Consider the following 21341-nt stretch of genomic DNA (forward strand, 5'->3'; position numbering starts at 1 on the left):
ACATCGTGTTTTATTATTTCATGTTGGATTAATTTATTTCAATGCATAAACTACGATTTTTGAATAAGCAAAATCTCGTGTTTAGATTTGAGAATATCGTACCCTAACTTACTGGGTCTCGATTTTCCCAATAAATCTAAATACACGAATCTTTTCAAACTCAAGTTTTGAACGATATCGGGAATTAAAAAAGGATCGTGTCCTAACTTACTGGTCGTGATTCCTTTTCTAATCCAAGATAGTTAAATATATTTTAAATAAGCATTTTCATTCGCGTATCGAGAATTCGAGACATTGTGTCCTAACTTACTGGATATGATTCTCTTTCTCGAATAACGTGAAACATGCCTTTTTCTTGAAAATTTTCAACGTTTTAATACAAGGATCGTATTTTTAAAATTCTTTAAAGTTTTCAATTTTTGACATTAAGACATTAAGTAATCAATTAGGTACCAATTTTGGGCGTATCGAGGGTGCTAATCCTTCCTCGTACGTAACCGACTCCCGAACCCGTTTTTTTAATTTCGTGGACCAAAATTGTTGTTTTAATAAAATTAAATCATTTATTAAAAACAACCATGTTTTCGAGGTGATCCAATCACACCTCATAAAAAAGGATTGGTGGCGACTCCCGTTTCATTTTTCAAAACCCAAGTCGACCCCATTTTTCATCCAAAAAAAATGGTGTCAACAATGTTTTTCTGAAAAATACTGCATTGACATAAACATGCATTTTTAGTTTTGCTTAATTGATTGTTATGAAGTTCTCTGCGATACTTTAATCTGATTATTGTGTTATTTGTGTTCTCTGTTTGAGTTTGGTTATACACTGGGCTTTATAACTCACCCATCTCTTTTCACCATTTCAAGTAAACAACAAAATTATGATTGGGCGGCGTTGGAGAACTCAGAGTTGGTTTTTGGCTTAAGATGGTTTGAATTATTTATAACTAAGTTTTCTGGATTTGATTTTGATTTTGGGGTTTTGTTATTTGGCTTAAGTTTTTTTTACATGTTTTCTGTAAAGTTAAAGGAAGGCTTGGTTTTTTTTTTTAAATTAAACAAAATATTAATTTTTCGCTGCAAATTTGAAATAAGTTTTACATAAGTTAATAATGGAAGTTTCAGAAAATGCACAATCGGTAAATATACGTTCTCTCTAATCTGAATTACAGTTTCTGAATTAGCTACTTCGAAATTTTCGCTGTAAATCTAAGTATCAAATTAATCGTTTTTCCGTAAAATAAATTATGCGCGTGATTTCATAAAGGACTTGTAAGTGTTTTGCCGAAAATAATATTTCTAGAGCTCACGATTTCCAAAGCTAAATTTTGATTTGGATTTTCAATCGGGAAATATAATACCTCAAAATTTGGTCATAACATTTAAGCCAAGTATGGGTATTACAATTTTTGCGTAATTTAAATATTCTCATTATGATTTTTCAAAACAAAAAAAAACCTAAATACAATATTTATTACATATTTTATAATGAATTGTATAACATGAATTACGATATATATTACCCAATTACATAATTTATTATGCCATGCATAATATATTTTGTAAACCCCTCGTAACGTGTTTATGTTGTTAAAATATATATTACCTGTTGTAGCAGTAGTACTATTTATTATTAGCGTAATATGGGATCTATCAATCATTTGTTATTTTTACGATCAAATTAATTAAAATTAAGTAAGTTGAAATTATTGAATATTAAATTTCCATTCACCCATAACTAATTAAATATTAAATTAAAACATGCTATAGATTTTTATACTTCCAGAGATTTAATTTTTAATATAAAAATTAATTTAAATTAATTTTTTTAAATATATCAATTTAATAATTAATATTTTTGGTATTTTTGTCAAAAATTACCAATATTGTTACTATCAATAAGTGTGTTATTATGGTACCTGTACTTTCATAAAAGTTCAATATGGTATTTGAACTATCAATATATGGTTTATTATAATACTTGGTGCTAACACTATTACTAAATTGCTGAATCAACCAATAAAAATTTGACATGTAGAATTTTTTCTCCAAATTATTAAGTCCACATGGATAAATAGCATGTAAGTTTAGTATTTACTTCTTTTTATTAACCATATGTTTAGTTATTTATTTTTTTAATTTAATTTAATTTTTCATATAATGCTGTATTATCCATGTGGACTAGACGATTTGGAAAAAAAATTCTACAAGTCAAATTTTCATTAACTGGTTTAACAATTCATAAATAGTGTTAACACCAAATACTATAATAAAACACATATTGATAATTTAGGTACGATATTAAACATTTTATTAAAGTACAAGTAATATAATAAAACATATATTAATAGTTCAGGTACCATATTCCCCATTTGCAAAGTTCAATTATCACATTGGATATTTTATAAAAGTATAGGTACCAAATGTGACATTATCCCTTTCAATTTTGACTTTTAAAGTATAAGAACTAAATTAAAAACTTTCCTAAAATTATAGGAACTGACAAGATATTCTACCCTAAATGTTATTAACTTTTAACTTTAAAACTATAAAAAAAAAGTTATTAACTTTTAAAAATAGGCGGTTTTCTCGGTATAATTTTTAAAAAATATATATAATAAATTAAATTAAAAACTCTAACGAGCCTGACTAAGCCATCGAGAGCGATGGATAGATAACGAAAATTAGAAAAACAAAAAAACCAGAAAACTTCAGCTCAGGCCTCAGAGTCTCAGATGAAGGAGGAAAAAGCTACGCACTGAAAGTAAAAAATTGAGAAGAAATTTTTAAAAATAAAGGCATTAATCTCTGTTCTTACTGATTATTTGTTTAACATTTGATTACTTAGGTGAACTTTTTTATTAATTTCCATAAGCTCTGCGTTTTTTTTTTGTCTATTTATTTGTTTACGCAGTGTTATCGTTGTTATTTACTCTTTTTTGGTTTTGGTTAAGGTTTAGAAGAGGAGAGAAGTGATAATGGAGTCGACAGAGTCATCTTACGTGTCATCTCCGGAGGCAGCGAGGAAGAGATCTTCGCCGCCGCCTAGATCGCCGACTTCCGGTTATTTCTGATCCGATCTTCTTCTTTTTTTCGTCGAAGCTTTTCATGCTTGTGTTTTTACTTTTGACTCAATGACGTTAATCTTAATTTTTTGTTTTATGTTTCTAATGTAATGATTGATTTTTGAAATTGTTTGAATTTCGGATTCTTTTCATTTATTGATGTAGCAGTTTCCCCCTTATTAACGTGTGAAATTGTTTTAACTTTTCATGTTTTCCAAAAAAGGCAAGATCTCATGAACTAAGTGATTAATTCTTTTCTCATTCTTCTTCTGTCAGAAAACGGGGAGAAGGCTACATATATAAGGTTTCTTGTCTCCAATGCTGCAGCTGGTTCTGTAATTGGGAAGGGTGGTTCAACAATTACTGATTTCCAGTCCAGATCAGGAGCTCGAATTCAGTTGTCACGCAATCATGAATTTTTCCCAGGAACATCAGATAGGATTATTATGGTCTCTGGAACAGTTGATGAAGTACTCAAAGTTATGGAACTTATCCTTGCAAAATTATTGAATGAGGTGATCTTTATGATGACTTTTAACTCTACTAGTTTTCTTTCTTTCAGATTATTACATATGTTGGTTTCCCTTTTGTCAGATCAATATTGAAGAAAATGATGATGTTGAACCAAGAACAAAGGTGAGGCTAGTTGTTCCCAACAGCTCTTGTGGCAGCATAATTGGGAAAGGAGGGGCTACCATAAAGTAAGAAGTCTGCATGAACACTCCAATTATTCCAGATGTTTTTGTTGATATGTTTTTGAAAATTCACCTGTGACATAATATTGTTTTGCAGGCTTGAAATTAATGAAAATTCTTAAACATCAATTCTTTAGTTTTTAGTAGTGTTGACAAGCATCCTGAGTAGGCTCAATTATAAAATTGCAATTTATTCTTCCACTGTTTTGTATATTTCCAGGGGATAAACCTCGTAAAATTTTTTACCTATAGTTGATTTATAGCATATGCAGATAAGCATTAGTGGTGAATGAAGCACTTTTTGGAATTGGTCATATGTGAGAATGTGTGCAATGAAAGATATATTTGACTGGGTTGTGGATTATTTGGCAATTTTGCATACGAAGAGCTGTTTATGATGAATTTGGGAGATTACTTTCAGGAGACAAGGTCTGGAAAGGACAATTTCTTGGCAATAGGACTAAGTTTAGTAAAAGTTACCCTAGGGATAATTTTGTTGCATCATAGTGAGTTACTTCTGTTGAGTTGTCTATTGTAAGCTTATATTTAAACTTGATGATGATGGCTTTAGGACATAAATCAGTCAAGTTGCTAGTGGTTTCCTGTCTGGCCGAGGTTCACTCTAGATTGTGGTTAAGTCTTACATGGAGTTGACTTGGATGAGAGTTGAAAATAATTTTATTTCATGAAATGGTTAGTAAAGATTAAAAACTTGAGGTCTAAAATTGTGGACTTAAGGTTTTTGAGAAGAATGCTTTCTAACATGCTGGTCTAGCTGGCATCAATGTCTGAACTGCATGATATTCTGCTATATTTGTCCTCTGTTTTCTATTGATGCAAACATATGGTTTTTGAGATGGACCAACCTCTTAAAAGTAACTTCCATGTCTGGAAATAGTAGTATTGGAGCCCTGTGCTTTTCTGCACTAATATTCTACTTCGCATAAAGTAAGCATGCTGTGACTGAGATGTCGTTCTGATCCAGGAAGTATAACTGCTTCCCCTAATTGATTATAGCTACTACTTGGGGTTTGAGCCCTGCAAAAAGTTATGACCAAATACTAAAAGCTCAAATAACTTTAACTTCCTTGCATCCTTGTAAGAAAACTATTATTGTGAAATGCTGTTTTGTGCTAATGAATCTGAGGAAATGACAAATGAGAATGTAATACAAAAACACATAAAATGATGGCTTTATACATGTGTGGTGTGTGGTCAGTTACTACCGAAGTATTATTGGCTGCCTAAAACAGATATTGCCATTTCTGATTGTTATTTATGCCTTTCTGTAGGTCATTTATTGAAGAATCTCAAGCTGGCATTAAGATATCTCCGCAGGATAATAATTTTTATGGCTTGAATGATAGGCTAGTGACACTGACTGGCACTCTAGATGAGCAGATGCGAGCAATTGAATTAATTCTGTCCAAGCTTAGTGAAGATCCTCACTACTCACAAGCTATGCATGCTCCATTTTCATATGCAGGTGTGTTCTCTTCTTTTTTGGCCACTGAGTCTTACGAGACTTTCACACTGCATCACTTGCTTCTGCTCCATGAACACCACTATTGCTTTTTATATCATCCTTAACAGTTATATTTTAGTCCTGATATGCAAGCAGTTTTTTTACATTTCATGTTTGGCTAAGATAGCTTTTTAGCTGTTGTATGATGTTAACTATTAAAGCTTAGCTGTCAGAACATTTTTATACCCCTCTTTTATTTTTGTGTCTGGGGTTGTTGGTGGGTGGGGATACACACTTTTTCCTCTTTAATAGTACTAATTTTTACACTATTCCATCTAATATCTGTTACTAAGTCCAAGCCTGGCAGAAATCTTCTATGTCATTAAATCATTTTTCATGTCCTATGAAGTTAAATATTAAAACTTAGTTGTCATCATGGTGTGTTTCTTTTTGGAGAAACACACTTGTTCTTTAATCTGTAATAATCATTTTTACACCGTCCTATCAATCAGTAAATCCAATCCTGTCTATTCTGGGGCATAACTGAACCGAACACAATCTGTGCCTATGTTTAGAGGTAATCATAGAATTTAAGAAAATGAGGCCAAAAGAGCATGACGCCTCATTCAAGCTTTGTACATGAGACAGTATGGAATTTTCTTACGTTTGTTTAAAATCCAGTGGCTCACTTTGATGGTTTTCTGGAATGCTGTTATGAGATACTTTTAGTTCTTCTAGTCAGATTCTTGATCATATTTTCTTAGTGAACTGTTCTTAACGTGCGATTGGTATTATTCCTTTCTGTAATCATTACTATATGCTACAGTAAGATTTCTTCAACTTGAAATTTTAGGTGTTCTCTTCTCTGGTTTTCATGGTATTCCACATGCATATGTGCTTCCTTCTATGGGAACAGCGACCTACAATTCAATGAGCTATGCACCAAATGGGGCTGGAGGGAAGTTTCTGAATCCCAAGGTTCATCTCTTTCTATCATGTTTTATCAGTAACATGTGATGACTTATGCTATTTACCCTGCTTACTGTTTAGAGAAAATATTTTAATTTGTTTTATTTTGACATCCATATAGTTCTAAAGATCAGTCCTATGCTCATTTTCTCTTCTGTTTGCAGACTCATAGAATTACTTTTTTTAATTACTCATTTCACCCAAATTATATCACATTTCTTCTAGAATTGTTGTAGTGCAGTATTTGTAATGTCTAACCCATTTTGATATCTCCTAAACCCTTATTGCTTCTGAATTAAACTGAATAATGTTTCTTATCCAGGAGGATCGTAGCAACTCTATTACTATCGGTGTTTCAGATGGCCATATTGGACTGGTTCTTGGACGTGGTGGAAGAAATATCATGGAAATTAGTCAGGTTCATAAATGATAAAATATCATTTGGTTCATTTATTTTACTTATATTCTAAACATGAGCGCTTTGTTGTTGCAGGTTAGTGGGGCCAGGATAAAAATATCAGATAGAGGCGATTTCATGTCTGGAACAACCGATAGGTATAGCTATCACAGCTTTATCATTATGCTGTCTATGCATCGAGTCTGGTGGTGATTTTTTCCTTATTAAAAACCTTTTCTATCTTTCACCTTTCTTTGGCAGGAAAGTGACAATCACTGGATCCCAAAGAGCAATTCAACAAGCTGAAACCATGATAATGCAGAAGGTAGCTAATACCACTAAAGGGTAATGGCTTAGTTTTCCGGTTATCAGAACCATTCTTTTTTGAATCTTTCGATGGAACGGCTTAGAACTTCCTCGTATAGTTCGACTAGAAACATATCCTCATTCATTGGCACACTACGAATCGACAATGCCAACAACATGACGTTAGCAACAAGAACAGGAAATTTTTACTCTAGCAGAGCTCTAATCAGGTACTCTTCGGGACACATGGACGAAAACTGTAGATTTTTTATTTTTTTATTTTTAAATTTTTAAATTTTTAAATTTTAAGAAAGAAAAAAGATGATGGAATAGACTTTGGCATGATTACTTGACTGAGAATTGGAATTAGCATAATGTGCTTTGGTTATATAATTGTAACAGATATACGTGGTTAAACTTGTGGTATAATATGGTCATGCTTCATTAGAAATTAGAACATCTAAATAATCATAATTTTGAAAAGATACCCTCTTTTTTTACGTTGAATTTATGCAACTTTATTTATAGATGATTGCATTTTCATCATACCTTAAAAGAACTTGTGGCTTGAAATGTTGCTCGGTGTCTAAACCTGCTCATGGGCGGACTGTTTGAAAAATAGGAAGGTGGTTCGAAAAATGGGTTTGAGTAAAATTTAAGGCTTGGTTTTTTATGTGATTTGGGCCTTGTACAAGTTTTTTACTTGAGCCTGTCTCTGCTTGGCCTAAATATATAATGTTATAAAAATATATTATATTAATTATTAAATCATTAATCCAATAATCATTAAACTCATTACTTAAAATCTAAAAAAAACTTACCCAATTAAATAATCCAACTTAATTTTTAATATAAATACTTTTTTAATGTATTTTTAATATGTTAGAAAATTTTTATTTTAACGCTTTTTTAGTACATTTAGGGTGAGTTTGGATGGCGGTGCGTTTATCTGCGGTTAGTGTAAAAACAGCGGTGGCGGTGAGATTAGATACTGTAATGATACTGTAGCGTGAGACAAAAAGTAAGCTAACAGCATCGCATCGCACCACACCCAATCGCCCATCCAAACCCACCCTTAGTATATCATATTTAAAAAATATATTTTTAAATAAAAACTAATCTAAAAAAATCATATATAAACAGGTTGAGTTAAGTTTTTTTTAAAAAAAAAATTGGGCCAGGCTTAAATTAAAAAGTAAGTTTATTTTTTGGACAAAATTGAATCCGAACTTAAAAAATTAATGTAGATATTTTGCATGGGTTCGATTTAAACCCGGTTTAGCTCAGGAGCACCTGTGTCTTTAATAAATTTTAGGTGTAGAGGTAAATATCAAATCGAGATAGCTGTGGCTGTAAGCTCAATTCAAGGCCAATCACTCTTAGTTAAATTTCACTTCTAAAGCGTGTACTTATTTGGAGATAAAATAAAGGTTTATATACTGAGAATTGATTATACCAACTTAAATCTCTAAACCATACCACTTTGGGCTTATAATTAATTGCCCAACTGCCTTTCCTTTTCCTTTTATATTGACTTATAGAATCTCCTCGATTTTTTCCATGCATGTTAATTGCATTATACATCTCCAAATTATTATTTTTATTTTAAATTAGCCTCTAAATTTTAAAATATTTTACTTACACCCTTGAACTATTAATGTTATATCAATTAGGTTCTTTTATTATTAAAACCGTTAAATGACATGTCTATCTTGTGCAATATAATTTAAAACAATTTTTTTTTGGAACTTAAAACTAAAAGATAATGTAAAACCAAGAAAAGAGATTGAACGATAAAGCTTTAGTAAAAGTTTTAAAAATTTTAATATCAAAATTTCTACAATATTCACTTTCTTTAAGGTTTTTATTTTAAACTATGCCACGTAATATCTGATATCTGAAATTACACTTTTAATTTAATTTTTTTATCAAATTAATTTACTCTTTATCTTTTAACTGAACCTACTTTTTATTTTTTGATAAAAAAACTTTAATATAAAAATTTTAAAAGCTTTTGTCTAACTGTACCATTTTATATTAACCTTTCTTTCTTTCTTTCTTTCTTTTGTATATTTTAAAACATTTCAGATTTTTTAACATTTGAAGATATTTAATTTCTCAACATTTGAAAATTAGAGAAAAGAAGTAGAAACGACAACAAAAAGTGAAGACCCAAAGCTTTTAATTTTCTTTTGGAACAGTTTCATAAGTAGATACGGTGTTTCTACATTTCTTTTCCAAGACTATTTTTTGAACTTCAATTTCATTTTTTAATTTAGTTTAATTTTACCAGTACAGCCAATATTCGCCTAAAACACCGACAGCATTATTTAAAAAATATTTTTTTTTGTTCCCTAATATACCCATCCGATAGATGGGAAAAATGAGGTGGTGCCGCCCGTGCTGTACGGGCACCGTGCATTTTACCTATTTTCGTATTTAATTTTTAATCTATTCCATTTTGATAATTATTTATTTATTTTATATTATTTATATAAAAAAGCTGGGAAGTTGAGGAATTACATATATAGAATGGTTGCTATGTAGCATAACATAAGAATAAAATACGACGTAATGATGCAAAGATGCATCCAAGTGATTTTCATCAAACATCAACATCTCACTTAATTTACACTTATATTATGTTTCTCACATAAAACAGTGTAATACCATATTTATATGAAGGACTTCAATTTTAGATTAACCAAAGGAAGGGGAAGCTTAAACATAGGTATCAATCAATGACTTCCTCATCTCATCGACAATGGCGCTAGGTTGCGCTTCTCTCAGCTTGAACACGCTCTCTATCACAGAAAGCTCCGTTGCAGTGGTGTCTGACCCGCAAAAGGCTGTCCAGTCATTTACGGTCATCCCGGCGGCTATCACTTCGCTCCCACGGTTGATGGTGCCAGCTACCAATGGAACCTGAAGAAGCGTTGAAAGTTCATCCAAGTCTTCAATGGATGTATGAGGATGGACCTGCACCATTCAACACCCAAAATCAGAATACAAATGCGTACAATATGAGGCAACTATATCGCTAAAGGAAGAGATTCAATCTTACCAAGCCACCTCTGTTAGAAAAGGCACAGTAGCTCCCTACAAGAATATTACCAGCAATTGTCTGTCTGAAAACTTCTACGCCGAGCACATCAGCGATTATCTCCTCGGTTTCCTGATTCAAATTGTGGAGGAACAGCATTATAAGCATATTGTAACATCTTGAGATACACAAGAAGAATACTCATTTATGCCTGTTTCAACCATCCATGGCATGGAAGCAAAAACAAGGCACTGACTGCAAAAGGAATGCTTTAACAAATACCTAAGGTTTATGCTTAGGGATCAATGTTCTGTTTTCTTTTCCTTGATATTCAAGTTATGACATTGAAAAGGGAAATAAATATCGAGGATATTGAGGAACAAACATACAATCATCAAGGATTAAAGGATGATTCGAGAGTTCAGATATCATTTCAAACCAAGTTGAAAAGACACCACAACCAAGTCATAATCATGTAATAATTAGTACCCATAAGGAACTGCAACTTTTAATTGGACAGCGGAGTCGCAAGTTCAAACATTTTCTTACAATAAAAACTATTAGTGACTAGAAATTTACCTTGTCTAGATCAGTGTGTGTCAGAGCAACATGATCATTGCAAGCTATACAGTTGCCAAGAGCAGATAGTTTCTCCTCTATGCGCTGAACAACGACTTGATCCGGTAGACTATTCCGCAAGTGTTGAAGTTCTTCAATAAGAAGAATAAAAAGAAAATCCAACATCAATGTTAGAAACTGAGTTTAGACTTCAAAACTAGTGCAATATAACAAATGTACAACATTTTCCTATGGTGACAAGAGAATATGATCAAATAGGGTTTTTAGATCCGGCTCAGAAATAAAAATAATAGAAGCAAGTCAAACAACTTTATCATTCTTCCTTTTTCAACATAACTCATAAAATTACCTTGATCGGTCGTGTTGTGGGGTACAAGTAACCCATTCTTATTTCCTGTCAAAACACGAAAGCTCACATAAGCGAAGTCAGAGGCATCTAACAGGTACAATCAAGAATGTCTTAAAAAAGTTCGCACCAGCACATAGACGTCCTATTATTCTAGTGCCAGCAATAGAGGTCTTAACAACTGGAATGACATCTGCCAGCTCCGACTCGAAAGTACTGCAAGGTGCCATTATAACCTAAGTACATCATCGAAAATAGGAAAGAGAAGAAAACTTTAGAAGACATGCTCACCTATAGAAGTTTTCTGACCCTCCAATTGCAACCAAGCAGTAGGCATTGGTCAGCTTGGAAAAGACTCCAACTTCACATGAATTTTCAAATTGAAGCCCTACAAAAATCCACGATATGAGACTTGTGATTGTAGACCTATTTACTCCAAATGTTGCAAAACTAACAAATAATATGAGTACTGAATTTAAAGAAATTTAACCACAATGGCAATCCATACAAATATAAGAGATACAAGCCATAGCAATAGTATGACTACCTTAGTCAAATCAAAAGAAGATTAAATATAAACATACTGAAGGCTGAACTGAAACTTACTAGTTGCCATTATCAAGCAGAGACGATTGATCAAAAAGATAAGAACAGAAAGGAAGAAGCTCTGTGATAAAGAAGCTGGGTTTAAATCAACCTGACAACAAAAGAAAAATACAATTCTTAGACTGAAAAAGAAAATCATATTCATCCTACAGTCATGCATAATAATATACCACAAGTCTACAACAAGTAACCCTTTAACAAAATTTGTGGTCGAATTCAAGCAACAACCTTCTCATCCATTTTTTACCCATAAAAGATGGTGCTATACGAAAACATGTGATCAAATTGAAGGCTCAAAGAAAACTTCTCCAATGAAAAAGTACAATCTAATAAGACATTATACTAATTGTTTCTACTTATCTCAAACCATCTTTCAACAGTTCTATCAAATAACAAAAACATATAAAACTTCTTTCAAAAATCTCATCATACATCACTTCCAGAATCCAATATAACAGAAATACACACAATCAAAACATTTTTCCTTCACGAAACTTGAACAATGTTTGAACAACAATCTGAACTTCGGTCATCTTCATAAAACCAGCTCACCTATATATGTTAAAAAGGTCTAAAGCCTGCTAAAAAGAGATACGTGAGCTTATCATTGGACTAAATGCTTAGCTGAAACTGTATCACTAAATCAATTCCATAGGAATATTAAATCAACACCACTAACAATCAATTCCAAAGTGATCTTTAAGCATCCATAAACATAAAACAGCAACACAAACACAAATCCGTAAACATGCATAGGATTCATTAAAAGAAAACCATATATATGTGTGTTTTTGTGTGTGTGTGAGTATATATATATTTACAGTGTAGTTTTAGTTTTTCCAAGGAAAAAGATAAAAAAGAAACAAATATAAATGGAAACTGAAAGTCTCAAAAACCTTACGTCTCTTATAGAACCAAAGAAACCTGATAAAATAGAATACTAATACGATTGCTTAAATTTCAAAGAGAATGAAGCAGGGTTTCAAATAGCGGTGGCCTAACAGTGCGGCGTTGCTGCCACCGCTAAAGACCTCAATAGCAGTGTGAACAAAATCGACATCAATAACAGCAAATCGCGGCCTCATACAGCAATTCAACAGAAAATAGCGGTGATAACAGTCCCCTATTTCCGGTAAGCCGATACTTATTTTTTGAAAAAAAAAATCCTTTCTCAACAAAGTAAAACAGAGAGAGAAAGAGAGAGAGACGCAGTAGGATCATAAAACAGGAAATCAGATAATAGGAAAGTGATGCAAATAACTCAAAAAGTAGAAATCAAATCAAAACTTCAAGTTTAGGGTTTCAAAAAATTACCTTACTTGATTTTGCTGCTCTTTTCGGAAGGCAAAAGAGGGATATAACAAGTGGAAGACAAATGGCTCGGCTGGCGGCGGAGGATGTATGTGTGAATCGAAATGAGTATGGGTCGGGAATTTTTAAAGCAAAATTTTTTAAAGAAAACTTTTTGATATATATACTACTTGGAGAACATGCAAAAAAAAAAAAAAAAACCTTGGAGAAGAGGGTTAAAATAGGCCTTATTCATGATTTAGTCCCTAAATTTTCCTCATTTTCATTTTTAAACTTTTTTTAATTTCATTTTGATACTGGAATTATTATTTGGCATATACTTATTAGATGGAAATAGGAATGATAATTAATTATTTAAAATATTTTATATTAAACCTTAAAAATTTTGACTTAAAAAAACAACCGTGTCTTTCTTACTAAATAGAAGAAGTAAAAAGATAAGTTTTCTATAATCTAAAAAACTAAGCTACATCAGTTCGAATTTAGTGTCACGAATCAAGAGGCACTAACTTAATAGGGAAAAAATAATAAAATCAATAAATTTTATGTGCATACTTGGTACACTAGTAGTACACCTTTTTAACTTCACAATTAGAGGTATAAATTTATCACGTGTCTTGTTAATTAAATAATTAGATTACATTGATAGTATACCAAATATTTTTCATAAATTGTAAATTAAATAATGAAATTTTGAAAACTAGTTTTGTTTTTCTTCTTGAAAATTTACCCTTTAAAATATTATCTATTTTTCCAATAACTTTTCATTTTTTAAAGAGAACTCCTCGTGTCTCTTTGAAAAGAGAAAAAAATAACTATATATATTTACAACATTTTATTTTTAAAAATATATTTATTTACTTGAACATTACCATTTTATTTTTTCAAAAATTATTATTTAAAATATTTTTTACCCCAATCTTATGTTTGTATAAATAATTATATAAAAAAATAGAGGAAATGAAAGGAAAGTTAAGAAAATATTATGAATGTTTATTTTGTTTAGATATATAAAATTAGTAAATGAAAATAAAATAAATGATTATTTATAGTTTGATTAAATTGTGAAAGTAAAGGAAATAATCTATTATAATGATTTTTTTAATTATGTCATCTTATAAAATAATTCATATAAAAATCAATAGGATAAAAATGTAATTTCGATATTTAGGAATGTGATTGATGGGAAAGTTATTTTACAATTTTTAATATACATCAAAAAGTCGGGGCGGATCTAGAGGTTGGTAGGGTCCGCCCCTCTAAAATGAATTTTTTTATTTAACTTTTTATAATTTATAAAATTTTAAATTAATAATGATAAAATTGTACTTTGGTCTCCAAAAATGAAAAAAAAATTAATTTAATCATTTAAAAATTATAAAGATATAAGCTATTAAAATAGCGAAAATGTATTTTTACTATCATAAAAATGTATAATATAATTTCGGTCCCCCAAAAAAAATTTTGACGTCCCCCCAATCCCCCTAAGTCGTAGTTCTGGATTTGCCGTAGTCGAAAAGTATTAATTGAAAAGCCAAATAGTTACATTAACATGTTTAGTACACTCAATAGTCAACACTTTCTTGAGAATGTAATGATACTTTAAAAAAATTACCCTTATAAAAAAAGAATAATACTCAAATATTTTAACATTTTCAATCATTTTATTTTTAACAGATATTTGAATTAATCCTTAAGTTATTATTTGCTCACGTTTTGGCCTAATCTGTTACATAAATACATTTGAAAAACCACTCGTATATTAACTCAAGATTGTGTAGTCGTCAAATTTGTAAAAATTTTCTCACTTTTTACTTTGATTTTCCTTTACTAATAGAAATTTTTTTAATATCAAGTTAACCTATCTAATATATTGGGTCTATAATATTCTATTATTTATAATTTTGGTTAATTCGGTAAATTATTCGATTTCAGTAAATTATTTATAATTGTTAACAGAAATTTCAAAAACCCTTTAACTGATCCTTGACCAAATTAAATTTGATGATCAATCGAATTAATCAAAATAAGTCAGTTGAATAGGTTAATCCAAATTATGCAAACCCCTAAAAACTTCCAATAAACACTTACTATGTTAATACTTCTTTTTATTCGAAGGAGAATGCTGATGACAAAATTTAAGTGCCTAATAAAAGCTCAATAGTGCTCAAAACAAGTGGGCAAAACCCTCAACCGTCGTTGGATGTGTGTATGCACGAATGATAAATATTGAAATGAAATGGCAACTTCATGCAAGATGATGTATAGAATGAACTTGAGAACCTTCTTTTTTTTTTTTTTTTTTGGTTCAAATGAGATGAAATTTACAGCAAAAAGGTCCGATTCCCAGTAAGGTACAACAAGCAAAGTCCAACCGAACCCACTACCCCATAAGCTAGAGGAGGGAGAGAGCACCGGGAAACAATAAGAGAGGCTGTTGCACGCCTCTGGTAAAGGCCATGTCACCATGAAGCCCCAAAAAATCAATCCCAAAGTTGCCTTGGCATTTGGTAGACCACCGATAGAGGTGGAGCCAAAGCCGAACATCGGCTACAACAGCCACCAGATGCTAAATCTTCAGGTACGATGAAACCCCAGAGAGGTGCCAGCATCTTAACTCCATAAGAGCAAGGGAACTTCACCAACCAAAGATAACAGCAAACGGAGTCCATCGAAAAGCAAAGGTCATAACAGAGACTTGGGGCAAACGGACGGCCACAACCATGGGAGGTGAACCCATGTTTATTTGGTTAGATTTAAAATGCAACTAGGGCTTAAAAAATGCAAGAAAGCTACAACATTGTTCAACAACAAACAGAACCAAATGCTAATGTTCATACCAATTTTACAACTGCGCTGGTGTACTCTTATTCAATGCATAAAAATGCGAGTACCAAGGCTTCGCATGCTACCCGTCTCAGTTGCTCCTCTTTAGCTCCTCGTTCTCCTTGCTAAGGAAATCTATTCTTGAATGGAGAATGTTGATCATAGTTTGAGCACTCATCATTTCAAGCTTCAATGTCTCCCTCTCAACAGAGATCTTGCGGATCTCTTTCTGCAATTCATTGATAAGTTTCATGCAGCTTGGAGGCACCACAGAGTCTAGATTAGCGATGTCAAATGTTGGTGGAGGAACGCGATGGTTATTCTCTTTCAATTCTAGAGATTCCATTAGAGAAAATTCCAAGAGCGCAGATATCGCCGTTGTTGTCGCAGATGATGGCGACGTTGTGGTTGCTGCTGCTGCTGTTGTTGTTGTTGATGAGCAACGATCCTGAGTTGTTCGAGTAGAGTTCTCAGAAGCATTTGCATGGTTGGGACCCAAATCAGTATGCCGTCTTCTCTTGTACCGGAGTAGCGGCAAGGATGCTTCCCTATTAAGCATGCATATGGGAGGGCAATCATCGGGTCTCTCAACCTTGCATGGAGGCAATGGAGGACAGTCATCTGTTTTGTCATTTAGCGTCTCTCTCGGGACCTCATCATTAGGCAAAGCATCCTTACCGCCCTGTTCAGTCTCCTACATTTTAAAAGAAGCTTTAGAAGCAATCAAGCCTTAAGAAAATGAGGCAGATGACTTTTCGATAAAACAACCGGATCTGTCCAACTTGCATACAAGCAGGAAAGGGAAAAGTAAAATGAAAGATGGAAACACTAAACCTTATACAGAGATGATAACACTAAACTAATAGTGTCAACTATCTATAGTTCTCGCACGATTAGGGTTCGAATTCTACATTTTGTTGCATATAAAACTTTGCATTTGTCATCAGTACTAGAAGGGTAAAAAAAAGAGAGACATTATAACATAGACATAGAAGTGAATTCACAAGCAAGCATCATTTATCATTTAAGCCAAAAAGGAGAATGTCAAAGACAATATACAAGTGCCGCATGCTACATGAAGAGATGCAGAACACAATCAATTCTGTTTAAAATACCCAATATCACCATTCATTGTAAAGATGCCTCGGACCATGATATAATTAGCTTCTCGTGTTCCATCACTTGCAGGCAATCATACATTATGCTGGCCTTTATAACTTGGAGAAATTGTTATAGAATACTTTAAAACATGTGAAGTCATCAAAATGAGGATCCAAGGAAAAGTTCAACTGTGAATGTGAGGAGCACCTATAATAAAGATCAATATTTTAAGAAATGCAGTAGCAGAAAAAAAATAAAGCACAAACCTGCTCAAAACCAATCATTTGATCAGCATTGTTTTCAACTGCTGCATTTTCAGTTGTTGCCACATCATTGCCAACAATCGCATCATTTCCAGCTACACCATCATCCCCAGTATCTACTCCCAGAACCAAAGGAATTGAACCATCATCCCATTCCGCCTCAATAAAAGGTGCATATCGGTTTCCATTGGGTGGTCCTATATTGTTCTTATGAAAAACTCTACATAGCACATACCCCTGCTCCACTCAAAAGATAGAGAAAAGAAAAGAAAAAAAGGAAGAAAAAAAAAATTCTTATAATATTAGTTTCCAAATTATAAACAATAATGTTTGGTTGTAGAGAAATTTCTAGGACCTCAAAAGGTTTCAAAAGTACTAATGGATCCCATAGAGTAAGGTCCGAATTCTACTTAAATCGAGCTATCAAAAAAAAAAACATCATAATACATGATATCCAGAATCACATTTACTGTCCATTTTCTAAATTGTCTAGCAGCACATATGCAACAAAACAAAAGCAAAAGATATACAACAATTCAAGCTCATGTTCATGTTCGTTTTATCCCCTATCTCATATCTTTCCATACAGAAAAATATATATCACAAGCATGTCAGTTCTTCAGTAAAATCAACCAATCCATCACCTAGGGCATAATGTACCAAGTATTTCATGTTAAAATTCGAAATATTTCATCATCCAAAATATAGCTGAAATCTACAGATATCTTTAGCGTGCATAAAAGTGTAGGCCATAACATCAATACACACAACCTTATTAACAAATCATAGTCACCATGGAGATCAGTTTATAAGGTCTCTAACCTGTAATGCCCCAATTTTTTCCAATTCTTCTTCAACAAGCCGATACTCATGCATGACCCAATTGGTTCGCATCCCGTCTGGAGCTCTCCCGCTATGAAATACAAGCGTCTTTTTCATCCCAATAAGGTGTGTATTGTGTCGGACTTCTCGATCCTTCCCCGTAGCCTTCCAGTACCCTTGGTTTGTAGCCCTATTCATTCTCCCCCCATTCCCATACTTTTTGTCCAATAAACTGAAAAAATACCACTCCTGGTCTCTGGTTTGCAACTTCGCCTTGTCTGAAAAACCAATCACCAAGAAGAAACTTTAGGACCATCTAACGTTGCTCAAGACTTTCATTTTTCTTGACATATCTTGTATCCAACGGGTATATAACCTCCAAGTATCCTCCAAATATATGGAAAATCTTAGAAAAGTTTAATCATACCCGTGTTGGATGCACACCCATATCCAGCACCATGTCTCAAAAATGAACTAAAACCCACCCAGTAAACCTTATCAAAACAGCATAAAAGTGATAGCAAGGTTCTCACGGAAAACCCAAAAGAATGGATGGACAACTAATATGAAATATCACATTTCTTATAAGAAGAGATAAGCAAAAATACTACATTTAGCTACTAAAAGATATACCGAACAATAAAAAGAAAAAACAGACCCCAAAATTTTCATATATTCCTAAATTTTTTGAACAGATAATCCATCTATTTTTTTTTAATGAACTATGCTATTTCCCCAAGTTGAGATATTCCAAAAAGGAAAACAAAAACCAAATATTTCGCCATATTCTACCCAAAACAAAAAAACTTTACCAAAAATGAAAAAATTACATTTTAAAGACACCCTCTTAAAATTTCAGCAAAATCTCAACAGTATATCTAAAAAAAACATGGAGAACTGCAAAATAAATAACTCAACCTGACAGGTCCCAAGGTTCATGTTTGTAGATATCGACTTCAGCCATAGCGTTGAACCTGACAGGCTTATTGGAAATCTTTCTTTTCAAGTAATAGCTAACCAACTCTTCATCTGTTGGGTGGAAACGAAACCCAGGTGCCAACGCCGTAGCTGAACCACCCGTCTTTGCCGCCGCCGCCGACGGTGGTGGGGAAGTTGGTCCTGGAACTAAAGTTAAAGAAGTTTCACCACCCATAAACGATGATAACTTTTGGGGGAAACAAAAAATAAAGGATTTTTTTTTTTAGTTGAAAGCAGAAATGAAAAGAACAAAAGAGATACTGGGACAAGTTATTGATTGAGGGTGAAGAAACAAGGGTACCTTCAATAGCAAGAAATTTCAACTTATATTTTTGTTTTGTATTTTTGGGTTTTAGTGGAATTGAGTAAATAAATTAATTATTTTTATTGGTGCGTTACTCACTCTGCCTTCTTACAGTGTGTACTTTCAACTGTGGTCAATATATGGTTAAATTTTATTTAAAATATCCAGCACAGGATTTTGTTTTTAATGATGTGATCATATAATTTCCAAAAACGAAATTTTAGTAAGTTTCTTACCAAAGCAAGGGGAAATTAGTTATTTGGATATAAATTTTTTGTGGGATCTCGAAATTATATACGAATTTTGATTCATGTAATTTGATACATGAGATTTTGATTGTGGTTCAAATATATATGTGAAATTTTAATTTTGATTCAATCGTACACATTTAAAGAAATAAATATATAAATTTATTTTTATATCGGATGAATATAATTATTTCTATATGCAATATATAAATATAAAATGATGTTATATCGATAATTGTGTTAATAATTTGTGTGAATTGGATCAAGTCAAAATTTCATTTACAAAATTGAACAAAATCAAAATTCATGTATAAAACTGCACATTAAACCAAAGTCCGTGTATAATTTTAAGGGTTACCCCTATTTTTGTTTTTGCAATTACTTATAATTTTAAGTGAATGTTATGAAGGGAGAAAATAATATAGGGAAGGTTTTGTTTTAATTTTAGGGTTCAATTCGATTCCAACGCAAATTTAATTAAGATATGATATAGCTACTAAACATCGAAGGGATCTTAGGCAAAAAAAATTGATCATAAATCTTGGTATTTAATTTTGGGTTAATTAAATTTTTCAAGGATTTAATGAAAATTTTCCAAAAAATTAGAAGAAGAAAAATTAATTAAATGTTTCAAAAAATTTAAAAGAATTATTGAGAATTTTCAAAATGTTTAGTAAAGCAATATTAATATTTATTTGTTTTTTTTAATAAAAACAATATTTCATTATAAGTTTGTACCTATTTAATTATTTATAAATTAAATAATTCATACATAATTACACACAAATAAAGAAAAATGGTTTTGCCTCTACCTAAATCTCAATCAGATCCTAACATAGCTTAAATTTGATAATCATAATCGTGAAAGTAAAGATTTGATTTTGTAAATTAGATATCTAGACTTGACACCAAATGATCAATGTTTATAAGATACCTAAAAACGAAAAGACAATTAATCTCCTCTTCAATATGTAAGACATAAAGTTCTCAAAGTAAAATCAAATAATTATCAAGAAAAAAGTAGCAAGATATGACAAAAACAGCAAGCAATCACCTGATCTAAACTCCGGGAAAAAAATCTAAAATTTAAGATTTACATTACCACATAACGCGAAGAAATGCTTCCACGACTCCAACTTGGGACAATTGAGAAATCACATCTCCCTGACCATAACTCGAGAGAGTATACGTGAGATGTTTCTAAACGTTAGAAATGACATTGTTTACTGACACACAAGAAAGTGGAGGGGGGGCGCCACCAACCACCCCCAAGACAAGATACGAAGAAGAAAGTTAAAGAAAAAGAGAACGCGAAAAAAGAAAAGTGAATAAAATTTATAAGCCCTTAATAATACATATTACGATTTTTTTAATTTAATGAAAATATTGCATTAAATATATTTAAAACAATAATATATTAATTATTCTTATACGATGTTCATAAGCACGCGTTAATTAAACAGCTGATTTGGATATGTAAATAATTGGGCACTAACTCAGTTTGATAATAACAAAATAAATATATATTTTACAAAGTAAATTGTATTATTTTGAGGATATTTTTGTCATTTTGTATCTTTTATATAGAAAATATAAATATATACAAAAAAATAGAATTTGAACTTAGGCTTTTATAGTTCTCAACATTTGTACTTTACCATTCAACTAAAGCCATATTTGTTACTTATATAAGTTTTTATAAATATATTTGTTACATAATTATTATTTTTTTACCTATATCATGGGTGTGTCGTAATCTAGTAATTAATAATCTATATTATTAAAATATGTCATAAGTTTCAATGTTATTCACGAATTTGGAATTTAGTCCTTGTGCTTTTATTTTTAAGAATTTAGTCATTCTATTTTCTAATTTTCAAAATTCAGGTCCAAATGTTAACACTATTAAAATTATTTTGTTAAATTTAAGTTTATTACAACCTCATTTTTTTAATTACATGGTTACCAAGTGAGTATTTTCTTATTTCAAAATTTCATATAAACAAATTTAATA

The 21341-nt window shown here is 31.7% G+C and overlaps 3 protein-coding genes across 14 annotated transcripts; 1 reads left to right on the top strand and 2 right to left on the bottom strand.

Moving 5' to 3' along the window:
- The first annotated feature begins 2644 nt into the window (after positions 1-2644).
- Positions 2645-7351, top strand: LOC107915782 (protein BTR1). Of its 11 annotated transcripts, none has more exons than XM_016844964.2 (9): positions 2645-2767; positions 2958-3066; positions 3345-3583; positions 3663-3769; positions 5056-5249; positions 6082-6206; positions 6520-6615; positions 6691-6752; positions 6856-7351. In XM_016844964.2, the coding sequence occupies exons 2-9, from the start codon at positions 2982-2984 to the stop codon at positions 6941-6943; spliced, it is 996 nt and encodes a 331-aa protein (XP_016700453.1). In that variant the 5' UTR covers positions 2645-2767; positions 2958-2981; the 3' UTR covers positions 6944-7351. The 11 variants fall into 11 exon arrangements, with proteins under 11 accessions (XP_016700453.1, XP_040959409.1, XP_016700449.1 ...); XM_041103475.1 differs by having other exon boundaries at positions 2964-3066; XM_016844960.2 differs by having other exon boundaries at positions 2650-2851.
- Positions 7352-9465: 2114 nt separating this feature from the next.
- Positions 9466-12953, bottom strand: LOC121222514 (eukaryotic translation initiation factor 6-2). 2 transcript variants are annotated; one of them, XM_041103483.1, is made up of 8 exons: positions 12794-12953; positions 11475-11565; positions 11160-11256; positions 10999-11084; positions 10872-10916; positions 10523-10653; positions 9965-10075; positions 9466-9879 (listed from the first exon to the last, which is right to left on the bottom strand). In XM_041103483.1, exons 2-8 carry the CDS (start codon positions 11482-11484, stop codon positions 9622-9624), a joined length of 738 nt encoding a protein of 245 aa, XP_040959417.1. In that variant the 5' UTR covers positions 11485-11565; positions 12794-12953; the 3' UTR covers positions 9466-9621. The 2 variants fall into 2 exon arrangements, with proteins under 2 accessions (XP_040959417.1, XP_040959416.1); XM_041103482.1 differs by having other exon boundaries at positions 12789-12948.
- A 2546-nt stretch (positions 12954-15499) lies between these two features.
- On the bottom strand, positions 15500-20592 carry LOC121222515 (NAC domain containing protein 50). Its single transcript, XM_041103484.1, has 4 exons — positions 18716-20592; positions 17798-18075; positions 16979-17212; positions 15500-16305 (listed from the first exon to the last, which is right to left on the bottom strand). The coding sequence occupies exons 1-4, from the start codon at positions 18948-18950 to the stop codon at positions 15703-15705; spliced, it is 1350 nt and encodes a 449-aa protein (XP_040959418.1). The 5' UTR covers positions 18951-20592; the 3' UTR covers positions 15500-15702.
- Positions 20593-21341: the final 749 nt, after the last annotated feature.

Source organism: Gossypium hirsutum, chromosome D10, assembly GCF_007990345.1.
Source record: "Gossypium hirsutum isolate 1008001.06 chromosome D10, Gossypium_hirsutum_v2.1, whole genome shotgun sequence".
In the NCBI taxonomy this organism is placed as follows: domain Eukaryota; kingdom Viridiplantae; phylum Streptophyta; class Magnoliopsida; order Malvales; family Malvaceae; genus Gossypium; species Gossypium hirsutum.

Coding starts and splice junctions, on each gene's coding strand:
- LOC107915782 (XM_016844964.2), top strand. CDS start 2,982: ATGGAGTCGACAGAGTCATCTTACGTGTCATCTCCGGAGGCAGCGAGG. Junction 3,770..5,055: donor AAAGGAGGGGCTACCATAAA/GTAAGAAGTCTG, acceptor GCCTTTCTGTAG/GTCATTTATTGAAGAATCTC. Junction 6,207..6,519: donor GGAAGTTTCTGAATCCCAAG/GTTCATCTCTTT, acceptor TTTCTTATCCAG/GAGGATCGTAGCAACTCTAT.
- LOC121222514 (XM_041103483.1), bottom strand. Junction 11,085..11,159: donor GGGTCAGAAAACTTCTATAG/GTGAGCATGTCT, acceptor GGCACCTTGCAG/TACTTTCGAGTCGGAGCTGG. Junction 10,654..10,871: donor CCACAACACGACCGATCAAG/GTAATTTTATGA, acceptor TTCTTATTGAAG/AACTTCAACACTTGCGGAAT.
- LOC121222515 (XM_041103484.1), bottom strand. CDS start 18,950: ATGGGTGGTGAAACTTCTTTAACTTTAGTTCCAGGACCAACTTCCCCA. Junction 18,076..18,715: donor TGAACCTTGGGACCTGTCAG/GTTGAGTTATTT, acceptor TTGGTTTTTCAG/ACAAGGCGAAGTTGCAAACC. Junction 17,213..17,797: donor AAAAAATTGGGGCATTACAG/GTTAGAGACCTT, acceptor TGAGTGGAGCAG/GGGTATGTGCTATGTAGAGT.